The sequence below is a fragment of the Antechinus flavipes genome, chromosome 4 (genome assembly GCF_016432865.1).
Source record: "Antechinus flavipes isolate AdamAnt ecotype Samford, QLD, Australia chromosome 4, AdamAnt_v2, whole genome shotgun sequence".
Classification (NCBI taxonomy): domain Eukaryota; kingdom Metazoa; phylum Chordata; class Mammalia; order Dasyuromorphia; family Dasyuridae; genus Antechinus; species Antechinus flavipes.
In genome coordinates, this window is record NC_067401.1 from 258,691,106 (window position 1) to 258,715,212 (window position 24,107).

At 32.5% G+C, this 24,107-nt stretch overlaps 1 protein-coding gene across 1 annotated transcript in view; it reads left to right on the forward strand.

The window, feature by feature from the left end:
• Positions 1-24,107, forward strand: part of ORC3 (origin recognition complex subunit 3) — a 98,943-nt gene that overhangs the window by 14,597 nt on the left and 60,239 nt on the right. Inside the window, exons 4-9 of the mRNA XM_051997371.1 lie at positions 2,218-2,362; positions 8,133-8,237; positions 10,070-10,221; positions 15,334-15,470; positions 18,580-18,736; positions 20,361-20,474. Coding sequence (XP_051853331.1) covers positions 2,218-2,362; positions 8,133-8,237; positions 10,070-10,221; positions 15,334-15,470; positions 18,580-18,736; positions 20,361-20,474 — 810 coding nt within the window. The remainder of the gene's footprint in view (positions 1-2,217; positions 2,363-8,132; positions 8,238-10,069; positions 10,222-15,333; positions 15,471-18,579; positions 18,737-20,360; positions 20,475-24,107) is intronic.

The window sequence follows — 24,107 nt, forward strand, 5'->3', positions numbered from 1 at the left end:
TGAAAGTAAAGCTGTGTTAGGTGCTTAATAAATGTTTGTTGAATTGATAATTAAACCCAATGGTACAGTAGAAAAAGCACTTAATTTGTCATCATAAGACTTGAGTTAAATTCTGGCCTTGTTATTTATTGTCTATCAACCTTAAGCAAAGGACTTCATACCACTGAGTCTGAGTTTTCTCATCTGTAAAATAAATGAGGAGTTGGATTATATAAGCTCTTAGGACACAATTTAGCTCTAGATCTATGATCCTAATGAAATTTTAAAAAAATTAATAACAGCACCATTTGAAACCAAAACAATTGTGAAATGTTATAAAATTTCATTAAATTGTATCTTTGAGCTCTAATTTTTTTTTGTTTTAAAATTTATTTTGAATTTAAGTAAGAATTAGAAAAAAAATTGCTATGTACACATCTGAATATGAGAAGATTCAATATATAGTGATAAATTTGCATTTCAAAAAAAACCTATATAATAAATATTACACCTTGTTTTTAAAGCTGTCCAGCTTTTCATTGCTTCCTTATAGGTTTTCTTTTGTTTTCTGCTGTGCACTAATTACTTTATTACCTTCTCTCCCTCACAAAGAAGTCTATAATTAAATATGGAGATAGATTTATAGGTAAGCATATAGTTGTAGATCTATAGATAGAGACATATACACACACACTCATAGATACATATAAAACATACAGATATACATATACATGTGAATATTATCTTTCATATGTCCAAGTCTTTCCATGTTTTTCTAAATCAACTAGCACATCATTTCCTACAGTATAGCAATATTACAACCCAATTACATTCTATCTGAGAGATTGGCTATAAAAGTTTTTTCCATTTTTTTTGCATTCCTTTTTTTTTTTTTTTTTTTTTTTTGATGCGTGTTATATTTATACTAGAAAATTTTAATTTAAAATAGTCAAAATTATCCTGTAAAAACTTAGGTTTGAAATATATCACATTTTCTGAGATGCCTAGTAGGAACCTTCAAAATGAATAAGACCCTGGATTATTAACTGTCTTAGATTGAAATTAACAGTTTTCTGTCTGCCTTCCAACAGTTCCCATTTTTTGTTTTGGTGATGTAGAACTACCTATTTACATGGCCAGGTTCACATAGAGAAATTTCTTTTCATTTTCCTGGAAGGAAAAAGATAATCCAGTCAGAAAACTCATCAAATTACACTATCTAGTTACTCACTTTTTCTTTTCCCTTTTGGTTCATATTTGTGGATTGGCGAACCAAAGCAAATCAATTCAAGAGTGAATAAAGAAATGATTGGAGCTGTTTTTCTCTGTTTTGTTGAACCAGGTTCTGACAAATAATAAGTATTTGGATAGTCTATTAATCCTTGTGGGTTAAAGATATTTTATAACTACAGAAATAAATTCAGTGAATCAATTCTGAGTTTTTGGAAAAAATCATTTAACTTTTCATAATTGGAAGTAGAAAATGGAAAACTATGATAGAGGTCAAATTATTATTTTAAAAAATATGATAAAAATGACCTAATTTAAATTTTTTTTTAGTTTACTTTTTTGGGGGGGGATTTTGCCCTAGGATCATAGTTATTGTTGTTGTTTTTTAACTCTACTAAGGTTAAGACAAGAATGATAATTATTTTTTAATGAGTATCCTTGTTTTTTAATTTTTTATTGTTTATGGCAGTTTTAAAAATTATTTTGGTTTGAAATCAAGTTTTTTACTCTTCAGGTTTGAATTGTTGAATAGAAGTAGAGATTGTATCATTTGTTTCATAATCTGATGGGAGTTGTTTAGAAAGGAGAACAGTCTGCCAGAAAGAAATCCCCAAAATACTTTTTTCCCTCCATTTCATCTTTGAAATCTGCATTTTTGGTGGAGTAATGAGAAGGGATTGTTTTACTAGTTTTCTGTGCTAATAAGAATAAGAATAATAGTGAACATTTATGTAGTGCTCCAAGAAATAACATTTTTAAACTGACTTTCTCCTCTTAATCTATAAACAAATAAATACAATAAAGATTACAGATAGACCTTAAGGATAGAGATGGAAGAAGGAATAAACCTTATAAATTCTATTTCTCCTTAGTCCTTATCTAAGAAATCAGAATTCTTACTTGGAAAGGAACCCGTGATAATTAGCTTTCAAAACTACTAAAGGTTCTTTATACTTGGAAAAATATTGAGGTGTTTTTTTCCTTCTTTTTTTTTTTTATTTTTTTAAGGAACTACAAGAAGAATTGAATAAAAGTCTGTTTGACAGTCTAATAGAATTTCTGGAAAAATCTCACTTGGAGTTTCGAAAGAAGTCAACAAACTGGAACTATCAAATAAAATGCAGAGAAATTCCAACTGCTGCTCTTGTTCTAGGTAATTCTAATTCAGTTGTTGAAAAAAGTGCAATAAAAAGGAACTTGTCTCTATACAATTTATCTCTTTGATAATATATCAAAGTAATATATAAAAAGAATTTAGGTGAGATTAAGTTATTATACTTAAGTTCATCTTAATTTCCAGGAAAGCCAAGAAAATTTACTTGATAATGGTTTCTTCAACCAATAATTTCCCTAGGCTATGTTCTGTGAATATCAGCAGCAAAAGTTTGATAATTTGGAAATTAATAAACAATCTTAGTGGAATAGAATGATAAGTATCTTGAATTCCTAGTCTCTATTTTTAGCTCTTCTCTTGAATTTGTTATCTTAATTTCTCTATGCCTCAGTTCTTTGATTTTAGCATAAGAGTTGGACTAAAGACAGTGAAGTGGATTGAACACTGGGCTTATAGTCAAGAAGACCTGAGTTTAAATTTGGCCTCAGATACTTACTAGCAGTGTGACCCTGAGCAAGTCACTTAATCCTGTTTGCCTTAGTTTCTTAACCTATAAAATGAACTGGAAAAGGAAAATTGCAAACCATTCCAGTACTATTGCCAAGAAAATCCCAAATGGGATCAGGAAGAGACACATAACTGAAATGACTAACAGTAGTAACAATAAATATTGGATTATATTGATCTTGTTTGCATGAAATAAGATTTGGATGAATTGTATATAAAAGGATTTGATTTATTATTTATCCCTATTATGGCCCCTTGTTATGGTTCTTGATCTCATTCTTCTCAGCTTTGTATTTTCTTAATGCTTGACTAGATATTGTTATGGTATTTCTTGGCTCCTCTTGATCTTTCTAAATTTTTTATCTACTAATTCTTGTTCCTTCATAATTACTATCATTTGTCAAAGAATATGAACAGGCAGTTTTCAGACAATGATATACAAGTCATGTATAGTCATATGAAAAAGTTTTGGTTAGAGAAATGCAAATTAAAAGAACTGAAATGCCACCTTACACCTATCAGATGATTGGCTAATATGACAAAAAAGGAAAATGATAAATGTTGGAGGGAGTGGGGGAAATATGGGACACTAATGCACTGTTGGTGGAGTTGTGAGCTGATCTAACCATTCTGGAGAGAAATTTGGAATTATGCCCAAAGGGCTATAAAATCTCCATGCCCTTTGATTTAGCACTACCACTGCTAAGTCTGTATCCCAAAGAGATTTTAAAAAAGAGATGGGAGGACATATTTGTACAAAATATATTTTAAAAAAAAAAAAATATATATATATATATATATTTATAGCAGCTGTCTTTGTGGTGACTAAGAATTAGAAATTGAAAGGATGTCCATCAATTGGGGAATGACTGAACAAGCTGTGGTATATGATTGTAATAGAATATTATTGTTCTATAAAATATAACAAGTAGGATGATTTCAGAAAAACCTGGAAAAACTACGTGAACTGATGTAAAGTGAAGTGAGTAGAATCAGGACATCGTTTACAATAATAGCAGTATTGTACAATGATTAACTATGAATCACTTAGTTATTCTCAGCAATACAATGATTCAAGTCAATCCCAAAGAACTCCTGATGAAAAAATGCTACCTATCTAGCAAAGAAAGAATTGATACTGCAGATCAAAACTTTCTTTTTTTCTTCTGTTCCTTCCCTTCTTTGTTTCTTTCTCGCCTTCCTTTTTTTTTGTTTTAAGTTTGAGTCCTGTACAAAATGACTTAACATGGAAATGTTTTACATGATTGTACATGGATAACTTATATTTAATTGTTTACCATCTCAGGGAGGAGGGAAAGGGAAAGAGTTAAGGATAAAACTTCAAAGTGTTAAAAGTTGTTTTAACATATAATTGAGGAAAAATATAAAATATCATTTAAAAAAATGGTGACCATTATCTAATTCTTCCCTTCTATTTCCAGGCTATTCAGAGTTTGGGAAAATAGTTACCAAATACAGTCGACTTTGCCTACCTCAAGCTTATGGTGCAATACTTTACCTGACCTTTCTCTACCATTAATTCTCTATATCATTCCCCCAAATAACTGTTCCAAAATATTTCCTCTCTTCTCAAGCCTCCAACTTCACTCCTATTCCACACATTTATACTTCACTTAAACCTTCTAGCTATCTTAGCTTCTTTCTTCTGTTTATCAACACTTATCATTACTAGCCCTTTTCTTATTCCTTCTAGTCAAATTGCATCAGATTTATCAATTCCCTCTATTATTCCCTGGATCTCATTTACTTTTTCAGGACCATTTTTTCAGTAGATAGATTCTCTTTAATGTATCTTTAGTTTTTCTCTTTCTACTTCTTTTCATCTGCCCCCAGTTCCTGTTGCCCTGTTCCTAAAGAGTCCTTTCTTTGATCCTATTCCATACTAGTTGCCATGTTAGTAACTCTTTCTCTTTACTATTAAACTTCTTGAAAAAGTTGGCTACTTATTTTCTTTTTTAAAAAGTTAGCTTCTCATTACATACTCTCCAGACCCTTAAAATCTGGCTTCCACCTTTACCATTTCATTGGTAATGAAATCTTTCTTACAGTAATAATCAACAAGTTCAGTGTCATTGTTATTTTTCTATCATAGCCCTTCCTTCTACTTAAAGTATCGCTCTAGATATAGTCTTGCTTTTGGCATCTGAAATGCTATATTCTTTTGGTTCTTTTTCTACCTTTGTAAATGTGCCTTTTTTTGTCTTTTTTTTCCCTACTCCATATTGTTGTTATTGTTTGTCCTCTGTTCTTAAAGATTACCATGACATCAGGGAGGTGATTCTATCACATGGAAGTGAATTGGATTTAAGTGAGGGAAGGTCACCTGCCTCATTTTCCCCTCCAGAGCCATTGGTATCCAGTGGCGAGATACAGATCAAGGTGACTGGAGATGACACTGGATGAAAAGGGAGGACTGGGCCTTTTTAAGCTAAGGTCTTCAACAGGCTTCAGTCTGACTGAGGCCACTAGGCCTCCCTAAGATCTCAGAGTACCCAGACTGGGGACAGAAATCAGAAAGAAACGGCTTCCCCACTAAAAGATCAGATTAGGATTAAAAGATTAAAAGATCTGGAATATGACATTCCAGAAGACAAAGGAGCTTGGAGCAAGAATCAACAACCCCACAAAATTTATTATTATCTTTCAGGGGAAAATATGAACATTCAGTGAAATAGGAGATTTTCAGTCATTTCTGATGAAAAGACCAGAGCTGAATGGAATCAATACAAGACTCAAGAGAAAGGAAAAAAAAAAAAAAAAACAGGAAGGAAAAACAAAATTATTTAAAAGTTAAACTGTTTACATCCTTAACTTGTCTATTAATCTGCTGACTCCAAGCAAAAGATTCTGAAATAAGTGTTTTCAGTCCTGACTTCCCTTCTGGGAGCAAAATTCATATTTCTTTATCTTAGAGAACATTCCCACTTAGATATTCATCCAGCATCAACATCTTAAACCTAAGATTTCAAAAATTAAGTTTATTGTACCTCACAACCTCTCTTCCTATCAGTATTACCATTCACTTATTTCCCCCAGGTATTTTGCAGTCTGTTATGTAATTCTCCTGCTGTCTGTTCCTTCTCATTCTCCTTTAATGAAACATTATTCTCATTAACTCTCTGCTGTGTAGTTGTTCCCCAGAGTATTGGTCTTTTATATGTTATATACATGTTTATATAATTATATTGTATAAATAGTTATGTTTATATACACATACATGTATGTTGTGTATAATACATATGGATATATATACACATCTCCTTTATTTTATGTAGACATTATCTATATATAGACATGTTTACATACACATATATTTGAATATAAGTATGCATACAAATATATATGTTTATTCCCTTGGAGAATTTTTCCATTCCCAAGATTTAGTTATTATTTCTATGTTGATATCCCCCAAACCTGTAATTTATCTCCTAAATACCAGTGCTATAAGCGCAACTTATTCCGTCAGGAATTTTCTATAGGTATGTTATACTAAAAATGTGAAAAACTGTTATTACATTCCTTCTAAACCCATCTCCTTTCCAACTTTTCTCTTTTTATCATGAGTACCACCAGACTTAATACCTTCTGGGTTTACTTTCTGGAGAGTTTTTACTTCCCATATCTGTCTATAGTCAGCTCTTTTTGATTTCTACTACCATTATATCTCTCAAGCTTATCCCCATCTTTTTTTTTTTATTTCTGTAGCTTCAACCTTAATTCAGACCATTATTACTTCTTGTTTAGACTATTTTAATAGTCTCATTGTTCTCTTGATGCCAGTCTTCTCCTCTATAGTCTATAATTGCCAAATTGATACACCCATTGGGGTCATTTAATTTCCCTACTCAGAACTCTTTAGCAGCTCCTTATTGCAAAAATAAAATACAAAATCCATAGCCTTTCATTCAAAGCCCTTCATAATGACTGCCACCTACTTCCTAGTTTTATTTCACTTTATTTTTGAAATGACCTGCTAGTTATTCCTTTAATAAAATATTCTGTCTCATAGGTCCATAGATGTACAGCTTAAAGGGACCTCAGAGGTCTCTGAGTACAACCCTCTCATTTTCCAGATGAAAACTGAGTCCCAATCCAGTTAAATGACTTGTCCAGGGTCACATATCTAGTAAATATCTCAGGCAAGTTTTGAATTCAAGTCTTCCTAATTCCAAGTCTAGCATTCTATTTGTGATAATACTTTGCGCTTTTATTTTTGCTTAGATGGGTCTGAAATATCTGAAATACCCTCTTTCCTCACTTCATCTTCTTAAAATCCCTAGTTTCTTAAAAAGTTCAACTTAAAAGAGTCTTCTTTTACATGAAACCGTTCTTTACTGAAGTCAGGAAGACATCTTCCTGAGTTTAAATTTGGCCTCAGACACTTATTATTGGCTTTGTGACTTTGGGCAAATCACTGTTTGTCTCCTTATCTGTAAAATAAGCTGAAGAAGGAAATAGTAAACCACTCCTGTATCTTTTCTAAAGTAACTCAAATGGGGTCACAAAGACCCCTGAAACTGAAAAAATGATTGAATAATTGAACATATAAATATACATACATATATTTGTTTCTTTATATTACCAGTACCAAGTAGAGTCTCCAATTTACAAAAGGTTTAATGAATTTAAATTAAATTGTAAAGACTTGGAGTGCAGCTTGGTTATATGGTGTTATGCCTATTGTCCTAGGTTAGCACGACAAATTTCCAATATGTTTATTCCTAAGCTGGCCTAAGTGTAATGAATTGTGTCATTCATTTAAGTTAAAGAGGGTTTTGATGTACTTCAATGGAGAGAGTACTTCACAATATATTATTTTTTTTTAGTTGTCTATGTATCTATATCTTATCACCCAATTAATCTTTTTGTATAGGAAGAACAAGGACTACATATCTAACCTTTTATGTCTCCTCCAGAGCCCTGTGTTTAGTAAAAGTTGGGTAGGAAAATGAATGTGCTTTAAGTTGCTCAATAACAAACTTACTTCACACTTATTCATTTAATATAGTGCAATTGGGAAAGTACTAAAATAGTTTTGTCTCAAGTTTTTGTCCCTTCTTTGTGTTTTTTGCTTTGATAGTATTTTGTTGAGATTCCAGTTCAGACAAATAAGACTCTTTACCTATAGATAATCCAGCACAATTATGAAATCTTGTGGATTTCTTTTTTAAAAAATCTGTTAGTAGGAGTATACTTTTTATTTTTTTTGTAGTTCATTTGACATGTGGAGTCATTATTAGTGATAAAAATAATCTGATACTGATTTTTTTTCCTCTTGCAGGTGTGAATGTAACAGATCATGATTTAACTTTCAAAGGTTTAACTGAGATGCTTAAAGATACAGTTACTCCATATGTTGTCTCTTTGCAAGCTAAAGAATGCCCAGGTAACGTATAAATATTATAATAACTGGTAACTGATTTAAAAATACAGCATCGTTAGGGCATATATTCTAAAAGTTCTCTCAAATCTGAAAATAATATTGTATAGGGCAATAATAGTAAAGAGGAAAGGACACATTTACATATTTCCCTTTTATCTTTCTCACTTTTCTTCTTCCTCTCCTTTTGTCAACCAGAAGAAAATAAAACTGATTTGGGCCATGTTAAGGTTTTCAGTGTTCCAAAATCCTGTAAATGGGGTAAGGTTTTTCATGTTCAGTAAACATGGATGAATATTAACTGACAAATTAGAGAGAGAACGATCTTAAGTACTCAGAAATCTATTTTTTTCCTTTCTTTTGTATCTTTATTATATTTAAGTAGATAAAATTTCCAGAATTTGGCATAACAAAATGTTACGTTTAAATTAACAAATGTTTAAATCATTCCCCTTAATGAATAAATATTTTATTTTATGACACTCTCATCTACCTAATATGGATCTCAATCTCTTCGCTCTTAATGGGTGAGCTGGAAAGCACTAACAGGATCACCAAGCTTATCACACTGCTGCCAATGTGGTGTTGATCCTCTTCATTCATTCATTCATTCATTCATTCATTTATTTATTTATTGGAGGCACTTGGAGTTAAGTGACTTGCCCAGGGTGTTAAGTGTTGACTTGCTCAGGTTGTTAAGTGTCTGAGGCCAGTTTTGAACTCAGGTCCTCCTGACTTCAGGGCTGGTGCTCTATCCACTGTGCCACCTAGTTGCCATGATCTTTCGATATTTTGAAATTCATAACAGAGCCATTTTTAAAACTTTTCCAGTCTGATAAAACTTAAACCTGCCTTGTCAGTGTAGCCTTTGAGAATCCAGCATCACTTCTATATCCGTGTGAGATTCTAAAATAAGACTTTCTTTGAAGATAGAATAGTTATTCTTGTTTTGGTTTGGTTCTGGACCTTCTCTCAAATTTCACTGAAAGAGTCTTCACAGGACATTCCTGGCCAGACTCTATTACCCTGTGTCCATAGACTTCTCTGTCTGTTTCCCTATGCTGACCTATACTGGAAAACTTAATCACTGATTTTTAAAAAATTTTTCCCATGAAGATATATTTATTACATTTTCTAGATCTATTTGGAAGAGTTTTGGGGAGAGCTTGCTATCCTGTTTCCTACTACTCTGCCATCTTGGCTTTATCTCCTATTAATATCTTTCAACTTCTTTCCCATTTCTTTGTTGTAGAATGAAGATAACTATGTGTTTTCAAAGGTCACTAACAGCCCCAAACTCCAGCTGATCCTATAAAGACAGAAAGGCTTTAAGTTCTGTCTCATGGGCATCTGTTTTCCAAGACCTAACCTAATTTTTCACCAAGTTTTATCACTAAATTGACTAGATGATAAATTTTTTTAAGCCCCAGTTAATTCTTTGTGATCTTCTATTAAATTGTAGAGGATTTCATTATGGTTTTTTGCAGAGGGAGATCTACAATAACAAAATCATAGACTATAGAAGTATTGAGATATAAAAGAGGTAATAATCATTGATACTGTGGGAAGAATTACATTTCTAGATTTTAAAATTAAACCCCTTGCTATTCTAATTTTGAGTCTTAACAATTTACTAAGCCTTGTTATATCAAGTAGAAATATATGTGATTCTTTCCCAAAAGTAGCTTCAGCTAATAATTTGTTAATGTAGATTGTAGATTGAGAATGAGGGAAAATACAATATATAGAAATAAAGTAACAGTGTAGCAAATAGTTTTTTTTTAACCTTTTAAACTGTATAAAGTGAATTGGATTCCTTTACTTTTTTTATTCCATAGATGTAAAGCATATTTTGCAAAAACTGGCATCACAGCTGATGGGATGCTGTATAGACATGGAGTCCACAGAGGAGGAGTGTGTTCAGTCATCCCAGAGAAAGATGCATTATTCAATGGCTTTTCTTTCTACATGGTACAGGAGTGTCACACAGGTGTGTATAAATAAGTAATTTTCTGTGAAGTAATTGGCTTATGATTAGGGAGTTTTAAAATTTTAGAAGATGTAGTAAGTGTTCTTTTATTTTTATATGGATCAATTACTAGTAAAAGTCATGTTGTTCTGACAATATTCTTTTTTGCTTATATTTTAAGCATTTAAAGAAAATATTAGGAAGAAAATATTCCCCAGAGTTACAGTGTAAAGAAAGCCATGTGCTGTTTAATTGTAATGACTATTCTTGGGTCCAAGAAAAGATTAAAAAACCAAATTACCAAAGGATTGCATTATAGAATTTTTTAAAATGATAAAAAAAAAAATTTCACCTAAAGGATCAAAAGGTCGAGAACATCAAGAGAATTAATGAAACAGAAATGGGATGGAAGGAGTCCAACTACACTAGTAAAGCAGTAATTATCAGTTTGATACTATATAAGAAATAGATTGATCATTGAAACATATTTGGCAAACAATAAATAGAAGTCAATAAACACAATATCCTTAATAAATCTAAGGGTCTTAACTGGGGCGCAAGAACTCAATATTCAACAAAAACTTGATAATAGTAAAAGCAGTCACAAAGGGGTGCATATATAATTTTGATTACATAAAATTAAAAAGTTTTTGCATGGACGAAACCAATGCTGCTAAATGGGAAAAATCTTTACAGCAAATTTAGGGAATTACATTTATAAGAATAAGGCCCGTTTCTGAATTGATAAATGGTGGAAAATTATGAATAGTTCATTTTCAGAGGAAGAAATCCAAGATATCAGAAGTCATATGAAAAAAAATTGCTCTAAATTATTAATAATTAGACAAATACAAATCAAAACCACTTTGAGGAACTAATTCACATCCATCAAATTGGCTAAGATGACAAAAAGGAAAATGATAGATACTGATGGGGTTGTAGGAAATAGGTACACTAATTAATTATTGATAGTCTAGCTATTCAAGAAAGCAATATGGATTTATGCCTAAGAAGCTATTAAACTATATCTATAATATTAAGCTATTAAGCATATCTTTGACCCAGCAATACCACTATTGGGTCTGTATTTAAACTGTATATGTCCTGTAACCCATCAATACCAATGTCAGATCCATACCACAAAGAGATTAAGAGAACGAGAAAGAGAAAAACATAGATATTGAAATGTTTAAGCAGCTCTTTTTATGTTAGCAAAGAATGATTAAATAAATTATATAGTGAGTGTATGAAATGTGATAGAATACTGTCGTGTTATCAGAAATGTTAATTTCAGAGAATCCTGGAGAGTTTTGTATGAACTGATACAAAATGAAGTGAATAGAATTAGAAGAAAAATATGGACAATAATAACTTTGTTAGACAAACAACTTTGAAAAGTTTAGGGATATTGAGCAACACAATGGTGTACCACAGTTCCAAAGTGTTCATGATGAACTATGTTATTTGCCATCACATAAAGCAGTGATGGACTCAGGAATATATATTGAGAATTATTATTATTATTATTATTATTTTGACATGACCAGTGCAAGAATTTATGTATGTAGCTAGGGTTTGGTTTTTCTTGTTTAAAGTGGCTGTGAGATAAGTGGAAAAGAAAGGATGAGGACCATAAAGAACGAGATTATAAATAAATTAGAGGAACATAGAATAGTTTATCTCTCAGACTTGTGGAGGAGAAAGAAATTTGTGACCAAAGATGAACTAGAGACCATTACTGATCACAAAATAGAAAATTTTGATTATATCAAATTAAAAAGCCTTTGTACAAACAGAACGAATGCAAACAAGATTAGTAGGGAAGCAACAAACTGGGAAAACATCTTTACAAATTAAAGGTTCTGATAAAGGCCTCATTTCCAAAATATATAGAGAACTGACTCAAATTTATAAAAAATCAAGCCATTCTCCAATTGATAAATAGTCAAAGGATATGAACAGACAATTTTCAGATGATGAAATTGAAACTATTACCACTCACATGAAAGAGTGTTCCAAATCACTATTGATCAGAGAAATGCAAATTAAGACAACTCTGAGATATCACTACACACCTGTCAGATTGGCTAAGATGACAGGAAAAAATAATGCTGAATGTTGGAGGGGATGCAGGAAAACGGGGACACTGATGCATTGTTGGTGGAGTTGTGAACGAATCCAACCATTCTGGAGAGCAATCTGGAATTATGCCCAAAAAGTTATCAAAATGTGCATATCCTTTGATCCAGCAGTGTTTCTATTGGGCTTATACCCCAAAGAGATACTAAAAAAGGGAAAGGGACCTGTATGTGCCAAAATGTTTGTAGCAGCCCTGTTTGTAGTGGCTAGAAACTGGAAAATGAATGGATGCCCATCAATTGGAGAATAGCTGGGTAAATTGTGGTATATGAATGTTATGGAATATTATTGTTCTGTAAGAAATGACCAGCAGGATGAATACAGAGAGGCTTGGAGAGACCTACATGGACTGATGCTGAGTGAGATGAGCAGAACCAGGAGATCATTATACACTTCGACAACGATATTGTATGAGGATGTATTCTGATGGAAGTGGATTTCTATGACAAAGAGACCTAACTGAGTTTCAATGGATAAATGATGGACAGAAACAGCTACACCCAAAGAAGGAACACTGGGAAACAAATGTGAACTATTTGCATTTTTGATTTTCTTCCCGAGTTATTTTTACCTTCTGAATCTAGTTCTCCCTGTGCAACAGGAGAACTGTTCGGTTCTGCAAATATGTATTGTATCTAGGATATACTGCAACATATTTAACATATATAGGACTGCTTGCCATCTTGGGGGGGGGGGAGGTGGAGGGAGGGAGGGGAAAAATAGAAACATAAGCGAGTGCAAGGGATAATGTTGTAAAAAATTACCCTGGCATGGATTCTGTCAATACAAAGTTATTATTAAATAAAATAAAATTTAAATTAAAAAAAAAAAAAGAAGAAAGGATGAGGACCTGACAATAAAATTTAATATTTTTAGAAAAGAATACATATAGAGGATTAGCTTTTTTGAAGAATGTTGTTGTTCCCTATTCTTGACCAATGGGAAGGAAAGTTGAAATGTTTAAGAGATATAAAAGAGGAATTGAAGAAGTTTAAAATCTCGACAAGCTAGAATGCTATCATTTTCTGAAAATATGTGAGAGTGGGTCATGTGAAGTCTAGGGATGTGAAAAGAAACAGGAAAGGTTTGAAATTTTTGTTTTGTAGAATTAGGGAGTTGAAACAATCACGGCAAAGTAAGATAACAAATATGGCTCTCTTCAAAAATGATAAGAGTTGTCTTAATTTGCATTTCTCTGATTAATAATGAGTTGGAGCATATTTTCATATGTCTATAAATAGTTTCAATTTCTTCATCTGAGAATGGTCTGTTCATATCCTTTGACCATTTATCAATTGGAGAATGGTTTGATTTCTTATAAATTAGAGTCAATTCTCTATATATTTTAGAAATGAGGCCTTTATCAGAACCTTTGATTGTAAAAATGTTTTCCCAGTTTATTGTTTCCCTTCTAATCTTGTCTGCATTTGTTTTGTTTGTACAAAAACTTTTCAATTTGATATAATCAAAATTTTCTATTTTGTGGTCAATAGTGACCTCTAGTTCTTCTTTGGTCATAAATTCCTCCCTCTTCCCACAGGTCTGAGAGGTAAACTATCCTATGCTCTTCCAATTTATTTATAATCTCATTCTTTATGCCTAGGTCATGAACCCATTTTGACCTTATCTTGGTGTACGGTGTTAAGTGTGGGTCAATGCCTAGTTTCTGCCATACTAATTTCCAATTTTCCCAGCAATTTTTGTCAAATAGTGCATGCTTTTCCCCAAAACTGGGGTCTTTGGGTTTGTCAAACACTATATTATTAAAGTTATTGGCTGTTTTATCCTTTGAACCTAACCTATTCCATTGATCAACTAGTCTATTTCTTAGCCAATACCAGATGGTTTTAGTAACTGCTGTATAGTCTCTATTTTAAAGTTGAGAAAACTGAGACAGATAGTGACTTACTCAGGGTCATACTGATGAGGTATAGATTTAGAGTACCCAAATGAAAATGAGGTCTAGTGGCAGGTTCGGGGTACAGGGAGTCAAATAGAGCTCTCCTAAAACCCCTTTGGATTCGGTGCAAGGGTAGAGAGTTAAATGAGGTCTAGTGGTCACGCAAGAGTCCCCTGTAAAGGAATTTACAGACCTGAAAAATTAGATTGATAAAGGTTTATTATGGGTATAGGAAGTAAGGTTAAAGTCTAGTTAATAAAAGGTGTTAGGTAAAGAGAAGAGGGCACTGGAAATATTCCAGTGGGCAGAGACCCTTGGCATGCCAGGAATAAGGCTGGCATGCTGGCATGTTTCAAACCTCTGCAAAAAGAAGACTCCAGCTTGGCTCTTTTATAATGAGAAATTTAGCTAAAGGGGCTTGTGGATGGAGTCCCAAGTTGGCTCAGATTCTGTGTGGGCTGGGACAAGCCCAGATCTCCTATTGGAATTCAAAAGGATGCTTTTGACCAGGATTTGTGAATCAAAGGTCCTAGCTTCCTGAATTGATAATGCATCAGCTAGGAGGGGTTGGAATCAGAAAGAAATAAATCAATCTGAAAGGACTAGTTTCTTAAAGGGACCACAACCTGCTTCAATACAGTTAGTAATCTAAATAAAGAAATAGCTCAGATTTGAATTCAGCTTCCTGACTTCATGACTAGCACTCTATCCTCTATGCAACCAGAAACAAGAAAGATCTTGCTGCTTACTATTTTAAAATATATTTATTTACATATTATGTAGATAAATAAAAAGAAATAACAATATTGTAAAACAGAGGTATCAAACTCAGGCACCTCCCCATTGTGTCCTGAAGCAAATTAAAATACAATTGGGAAATGTTTAGTGAAATAAATAAGAATACATATGTTAACTTGTGGTTTTCTAAGTCAATCTGTAGTCTCCTGGAATCCATTTCTATTTGAATTTGATACCACTGTTATTTGATACCACTGTTATAAACCATATTGAGAGATTTATCAACAGTTGACATCATAATTTTGTATAAAGCATATTTTCAACATTTGCTTTTAATTTTCCCAATGTCATTACAGAAGACAGGCTCTGAAAGTGTAAACAAAAAAATAACTTCTTTTAGTCACTGGAAGGAATCACCTCCTATTGTGATCATCTTGAAAGACATAGAAAGTTTCTCAACTAAAGTACTTCAAGACTTCATAATTATCAGCAGGTAATGGAATCTTCTCCTCTTATGTTGGCACTAAAAATCTCACATTTCTTCTTTTCTTCTAGCTTCTAAATCAATTACAGCAACATTTTCTTTTAATAAAGAAGTAACCATTTTTGGAGAGGAATGGTGATTAAATATTTCTTCAGTTTGATAGAAACTGGAGAGAATCCAAGTTTCAAATGCTGAACAAATGAAAATTGCTGTCAGATTTGGCATTTACATCCTTGCATAGTAATGTAAATCAAAAGGAGAAAATTAACCAGTTCTTAACTCACTAAGCAGACTGCTTCCCTCCCCGCTCCCAAAACTACATTTGTCTTATGAAGGCAGGTTCTTACTTTACTGGATAAAAAGCTAAATTGCTCATTCCTTTGGATGATGTCCATTTGTGTCATTAAAATTTGCTAAAGCCTGTTTTCTGATGTCTAGCCATTTTCTGGTCATTTGTACATTCTATTTATTAAGAATGATGCCTTTTTGAATGTGGACAGATCAATCAAAGGAAAACAAACTAATTTTCTTCCTGTCCCTCCATCCTCACAGGGTAACATACTTTGAGGAAATTTAAAGGAAAGATATTTAAATGTTAAAATGCATTACATATATGTATGTACAAATCATGAAGTAAGGAAGAGAACAGGCAATTCAGGAACCACTGAATACCTTACTGTTGCATGCCAAGTAGCTCATCTCAGTGATTGTGATTCAAAAATCCCATAATCTTTGACTCTCTTTACAAAAAGTTTTGATCACATTTTATCAAATACTTGATATTCATGGCAACTCTTTTATTTAACTAAGGCTAGAACTACCAAAAATTAATGCAATGAGAAGTTAGAATTAATAGTGGAGGAGAACACAGAAGAGAAAGCAGAGACATTTTATCTAAAATAAAAGCTCTTGTAAACCTAATAACCTCTAAACCTTTTTAGACTAAGATTATTATAGTTTAGTATTATGACTGATATTCATAGGCTTGCCTACATATGTAAAACATTTTGTAAACTTAAAGCATTATATAAATGCTAGCTATTATTACTATTATTAAAGTTATCAATAAAAGGTTAAATTGTATTGAATATATGTACATATAAAATGCAAGAAATAGTTTAATACCAGAGTTTCAAATTCAAATATAAAATAACAAGTATCAAACTCAAATAGAAACAAGGGTCACTAAACTATACTTAAGGATCCTTATGGGCCACATATTGAAAGCCACATATTAACATGCTCTCTTTCTTATCATATTTTTATTTATTTTGTTAAATATTTTCCAATTACATTTTAATCTCATTTAGACTGCATTCAGACACAATGTAGACCTGGCTGCAATGTAGCCCACTGGTCTGTGTTTGACCCCTCTACTCTTGGAGACTTTCCTAGGCACAGAAGGTACTTACCTGCATTGAGAAAGGGATTTTTCTCATATAGAAATTTTTATGCAGGGGAAATCACAGGTCCAGTTCCTGTGCTTCTGAATATTAGAAATAAAGTGATTAAGTTTTTACAGAAAAAAAACTTTATTCAAAACCTAACAACATTTTGGGGTATAAATTTATTAAATGTTTATTAAGACTCTAAAAAAAAAAATTAAAGAGATCCTTGATTCTGTTTCTTTTTGACTATAATTTTATCCTCAGTGTAATTTTTGAAAGCGTTTACATATCATGTTCAGCTTTCATTTTGTTTCTTGCTTTGAGGAGGCAGTTTGCTGCAGTCTTTTTACTGCATTGCTCTTTTTATCAATGAACTTTGACTTATAGAACATTAGTTTGAATTCCAATCTTCCACTTAGGTGACTTTGAGCAAGAGATACCACCTCTTTGGACCTCAGTTTCTTCATCTATAAAATGAGGAGTTGAACTAGATCAGAAGTATCAAATCCATAGCCCCTGAATGTGGCCCTATCAGCTCAAAATTTAATTGGGAAATATTTAAGAATAAAAATACAATAAACATAGGTAACATTATATTTTCAAACTAAGTCAATTTGAAGCCTATAGTTATCCTTATGTATGGATTAGTGGTCCCTGATTTTGTTTGAATTTGAAACCACTGGACTAAATGACCTATGAGGTCTTTTCTGGTTCTGTTATGATTGAGAATATGAGTTTTAATTCACAGAGATATTATTATAAATGGAATTAAAGCCTCGTGAGCAAGTATAGTAAGAGTAAGATCTCCAAAGGGTGCACCAAAAATTTTTAACTTCATCAACAGGAAATCAATTTGGAGCTGCTTATTATCGTAGAGATTAATTACTTCATCTCTCATTGAGTCACTATCCCAGATTCTTTTTTTCTAACTCATTATGAGAAAGTTTTGCTTTTGGTACACAGCAATTATTCCTTCAACTTTTTTGAAAATTTTCAGATGCACTTTAATATTTCCTTCCTTCTTCCTTCTTCCCCTTCACTGTTCTCTCTCAACACAATTTTTCCACTTGAAGTATTACTTTCAGAATTATTCAATAAGGTAGTGTAATTATTTACTGAATATCTTCCATATCTACTTGATACGATTTTTGTAGTTGGGAACTCTGGCATAAATACATTTTAAAGAAATTTCCATTAAAATTTGCTATACACACACATGCATAGTCACACATAACCTACACACTCACTTATTCACATACACATATATACATAAAAGATTTCAGTTTTCCCCATATCTTAGTGACTTCTTTTAAAAATTAGAGTTACCTGAGTATAGATCATTTACTTTGTAGCTCTTTGTCACTGAAAGTGCTCTGGCAGTGACTGGTTAACCATCTGTCAGGGATATAATAGAATTCTGCCTTTGGGTGGGAATTAGATTATGTGACATGTGAGATCTTTGCTAATGAAATTTTTTGAATCTATTATTGATCTTCCTGGATCTCAGTTTTTTCATCTGCAAAATGAGGAGATAAACCTAATTTACTCTTAAGATGCCATCTAGTTTTAAGAAGCTAGGATTTCTTGTTTAAACATGAGAACTTCTATTATTATCCATTATCAGATAAGGTAAGAATATTATACTTTGTCTCATTCAGAAGTATCAAGTACTGAAATATATTTAGCTACTTAAAGACTATTTTTGTTTCCTTTTTTCTCTTGGAATCTAGTCAGTATCTTCATGAGCTTCCAATAGTACTTGTTTTTGGAATTGCCACATCTCCAATCATTATCCATCGATTGCTTCCTCAGGCAGTGTCTTCTCTATGTATAGAGCTACTCCAGTCATTGTCTTGCAAGGAACACCTGGCTAAACTACTGGACAAGGTAATTTTTTCCCAGAGAAACCAAAATAGAGTAGCAGAGAACATGGGTTGTGCCATGAAAGTGCATATGTAGATGAAGGAATGCTATACATATCTCAAAATAACATTTGAGCACATTCATTTGTGCAGTTTTGCATAATCCTTTATTAATTTGTGCCAGATTATTTTTGTCATCAGATAAGAAAAGAAATTTAAGATATAGTCACATCTTTATACTTGTCTATGTAGCTATGATAAAAGTAGTCTGTGTAGCTTATGATAAAATTTATTGTATCTGCATATATATGTGTATATATATACATATGATTGTATTTATATAAAACAAGTGTTTTGCCTTTTATATCATATAAAATGTTTTAAAAATTTTAGAGAAGTCTTTTCTGAGTGCCAACCCTGAAATGAAGTACTATGAATAACTATAAAAATTTTTATTAGCACAAAATTTTGAAAAAAAAATATAGGAAAAAAAACAGAATTGAAACTTTTTAGCTAATTTTACCTAGACCCCTCTCCCCCCACCAAAAAAAAAAAAATTCTTTGGATCATTAGTTAGGCTTGTAAACAAAGGGCTTTCTGCAGAGATGCTATATATGCTGAATGATTGATTGTCTTTAGTGAACTGATGATAATTTGATACACTTACTGACCACCTTTACATTTTTTTTTCCCAAAAGGAAGACAGTATGCATGTCTAAATTTAACAAAAACCATACTGACAGTTTTTCCATTCCTCAAAAATGAAATTGTTTTGCAGTGGCTTTATATACTTGGTTTTGGGTGAGCATGGCTTTTTTCAGTTACTAAATTTCCTTTGAATCATGACACATAGGGCAAGTTTTCATTTATTCTTGTGTGTGTGTGTGTTTATATAATGTTCACTATATATATGTGTATATATGTGTGTGTGTATACGTGTATACATTTATATTTTTTTATTGAACACTATTTGTATTTTTCTGTTAATATTATCCAAATATATCTTATATTTGTTCTAATGGTCAGAAGATTTAGCAGTACCCTGGCCATCTATAGTAGAACTTTATTAATTTACATTAATTATATAAACATGGGGGATGAAGGAAGAAACTATGTTCTGTTTTCTGCCATCTAGAGATGAGGTGTAATTTCCTTGTTAATGTTTTCTATCTGCTCATTTTGGGAAAACTCATTCCATTGTTCTTTATATCATGTTTTTTTTTTCTTAGAAGCAGAAAAGGCAGGCATCTAATTCTCATAGTAATTTCTCTCATAGTATTGTCAGTCTTAAGAGGGATCTTAGTAACAAACTTTCCACTGATCTTCACTTATAGTTTTTTTTAAAAATATCAACCATCATTTAACTAAAAGACAACATTTGGAGAAGCAAGAAACAGCATTTTAGTACTGTCTATTTCCTACAGAATTAGTAAACTTCTTTCATTGCTTCCAAGACTATACTTTGGAAAGGGAGCTTTTGTCTTCTACTAATGGAATGAACTAAGAAAAAATTGATATATATTTGACCCAATAGAGAATTAGTTAACCTGCAGTGTTCACCCCTCAGAATGTCACTTTATTGTAGTATATTTTTTAATAGATTTTCTCTTTAAATTAATAACTAATGTACTTTTCCATTTTTCTTTCAGTTACTTCTTACAACCCAATTCCCCTTTAAACTTAATGAGAAAGCATTGCAAGTTCTGACCAATATATTTCTATACCATGATTTTTCAGTTCAGAATTTTATCAAAGGACTCCAGGTAAGAGTACATTGAAGAAATTTTAAGTACACTAATCTGTTGTTTTGTTTTTAAAGTAAAAATGTTTAATATAAATAAAGATCATACAATGATAACTTTTGAACAGATTTTGTCAAGTTATTGTTCTGAATTCTTATGCTTATTTATTGCTGGATAGTGTTTAAAAATAACTTAAACATGTATTTAAGTAAAATTAAGACAAAAAACTCTCTATATTTAAAATAGAACATTTTCTTGCTGTTTAAAAGGATCATATTATATTCTTTTTCCTGATAAAATACTGAAAATATCTTTTTGTAAAATGTGAATTATATGACCTCTTTTTAGGTTCTGGTTTTGCTATTTACCAGTTATGTAACCATGGGCAAGTCAGATAATTTTATGAGCTGTTTCCACAATGACACAAAGATAATTCCTATACTTATTTCATTGGATTGTTAGGAAAACGGTTCTTAGTTGTAGCTATTGCTAATTCACTATCTGATGTTGTGATCTTTTTCTTCTCAAAACACAGCCAGGTGATAAAAGTTCAGATCTTTTATTATCTCCAGTATAGCCCGGTTAGCTTAGAGGCCTATCTCTCTGCTTGGTTCCAAGAGCTCTCTCCGAATGTCTCCAAATCCAAAGGTCTGGTCCTTCAGCCTCTGCCTCTGCTTTCTTCAGCCTCCAGCCAGCTCCAACTCTTCATATCATTCCAGTGAGATCTTGACTTGTAGTGTCTTCACTCTGAAGAACTCTCCGACTGGCCCATTGGCCTATTTATGCTCCTTCCAGAGAGAGGGATTATGGGTAGTTCTACTTAGTACCTTGTTTCAGGTTCTGCCCAAAACATCTTCTTGTAAGATTAGATCAACTCTAATTAGTTAGCAGTTAGTAAGGATTCCAACAATCTGATCTTTGAAAAGTTATCTAACCACTCTTGAGTTCCTATTTCCTGAGGAGGAACATGAGGGGATTGGACTGCATGATCTCTGAGGTCGCTAAATCTAACATTTTGTGATTTTATGTCTTTTAAACTGAAGTTATTATCTACTCATTGACAATAGAATATGTGTCTTGAATGATTTTTCAACTAGTTTTCTATGGTGCCTCCAAAATCCTTTCCCCCAGTTCTCTTGTTGACCAATGACACCTTTATAGCAAGATCGTTGGCTAAAATGCATTCTTTTGCTACAGAGCTTATAATTAGCATGTATAAAAAGTGAACTCAAGAAATTGCTTTCATTGGCATTATGGAGCAATCAACTTCCAGCTGATTAGATATTAAAAATATACTTGAAAAGTCGCTTAGTTTGCTAAGCAAGTTTAAGGTTCCTATAGTAGTGCTGCCTCTGCTGCTGACTCATTGAAGTCCCTCATTTTCTTTGGTCTTCAGTTTCTTCATGGTAAAAAAAAGTACTTACATTTAATCAAAACATAATATCAGTGTAAGAGACAACTGATGGTTGAAAATTACTTTGTTTGGAATAAAACTAAATATGAATGATGAATTTTTATTTCTTATTGGGGCAAAATTATGTTGTAGTTGAAGTAATTAGAGCCTGGCTGTTTCTGATAGAGTCTTACAGGACCTACCTTTGGTAGGTGGGGCTACCATTTATATTCATGATTTAGTTTCAGCTTTTCAAGCTCTGGAATTTAATTTTCTTTGTTATCCTATAGTAATCAGACTCCGGAGAATTAACTCGATAATTATTACTCAGGACTCCTCCTTTCTGTTATTAAGATACCTGGGAAATTAAATTAGTAATCTGAAGGTTCTTGTTGGCCACAAAAACCATAACAAAGGGAATATTACTTGTAGAATATTGTGTGCAGATTTTTTAAAAACCTGGATAATTATCCCTGTTTCTCTGCAATTTACTTTTCTAGTAATCAGGATTTTTGATACCCCTGGAAACGACTTTTCTTCCTATGGACAATGTTAGATAAACTCTGCCAAATTCTTTATGTTTTATATTTTTTTCTTTTGCTCAGTTAACAGCAATGGCTATCATTATAACATTGTCATTAATTTTAAAAATCTATTTCATTGATATCTTTTGTTTTGATAGCACTCTTTTTTTTTCTCTCTGTGTGGGACCATAGTGATCACAAAAACAATCAGAGACTCTCAGAGTAAGAAAAAATGATCTAGTGAGAAAAAGGGCATCTCGTATCTGACAAGGTATTTGTCAATAAAAGGAGTGCAAAGTAAAAACTGCAAAACACAAGATTAAAAGTCCTGGTAAAAAATTCCCACTCTCCTGCCTGGTCTTTTTTCCCCAATGTTTGGGGAACTCTGGGCTTACATTCTAACCTAGGAAATGCATCCCAGAAATAAAAGAATAAATTGCCTTTAAAAGAGGTACTTAAATGCTAATTAAGAGGTGGTAGGAAACTGGAGGGGACAAACTCCTGTAATTTTTTTTTTAGCTGTAGCTCTACTTGTCATTATAAAGTCTCAAGTCACAAGGTATAGTTTAAGGCTATATTCCTTATAGTGTCTTCACCCAGTTTATCTCATACACCATTCCTCTCACTTCCTGTCTCTTACAATAAGAAATTTTTCAAAAAAGAAAAATGAAGTGCAGCAAAACTAATCAGCATATTGTAAAGAATCTGCTGTTATATATAGCAGTAATGTCACACAAAAAAATAGTCACTAAACTGTCCAAAAGGATTCCTTCAGACTGTGGCCTTAGAAAACTCCTTATTAATTTATATTCCATTGTATTTTTATTTATTTGTTACCCATTTCCCCAGTTATATTTAAATCTGGTTCAGCTTTCCCTGATCTCGTCCTCTATCTTCTATCAAGATTGAGAAAATACATAATGATAAAATAGTGCTTGGTACTCATATGAATTTGTGGTACCTTTGTAATAATTCCTTGTCTCTAGGAATAATAAAACCCACAGTTTGAGAACCATTGATAAAGGGGGAAAAAATGAATAATAATATAGTGTTCCACTTCATCCTCCCTCATTTCTATAAAGGAAAAGAAGATCTCCCATATCTCTTCTTTGGGGACAAAATTTTTTGTGATTTATGAGACATCTCTTTAAATATATGCATACCTTTGTTGAGGTATGAGAATTGAGGGTTGAGAGATCCCCTTACAGCAATGGGATCCCCTTTGACTGGTCGCAGGTTTTTCAAAAGAATTTGCAAAGCCCAATAAATACAGGTCTGAGGTATGTGGCAAGAATAGGTTTATTTACAGTAAGAAAATAGCATGCTAAGAAGACAGCTTTCATAGTGGGCAAGATCCTGTTAGGACTATTTTTGCAAAGATGGGCTTATACTGGGAAGAAAATGTCTTCATCATTAAACAAAATCTTGGTAGGACTTCTGCAAAGGTTTACACTGAGGAAGACCCAGCAGGCTAAATCCAGAAGGACATTAGCAAATATTTGAGGGTTTAGAGTTTTCTTTATTAGCCTTCTGAGGTTTGAGGCTGAGGTTAGAGGCTGGGGATATTAAGAGCTAATTTTCAATTCAATAAACTTTGGTGATTATGCCCTAGGCCAAGAGCTCCAATTGAATGAGATTACTTATCTGAGAGTTTCCCTCATGGACTGAAGGGTGGGCCTCTCCCAGAGGCCCGGGAGAGTTTGAGACTCAGGACCACCCTTCCCCCCATAGTTTACA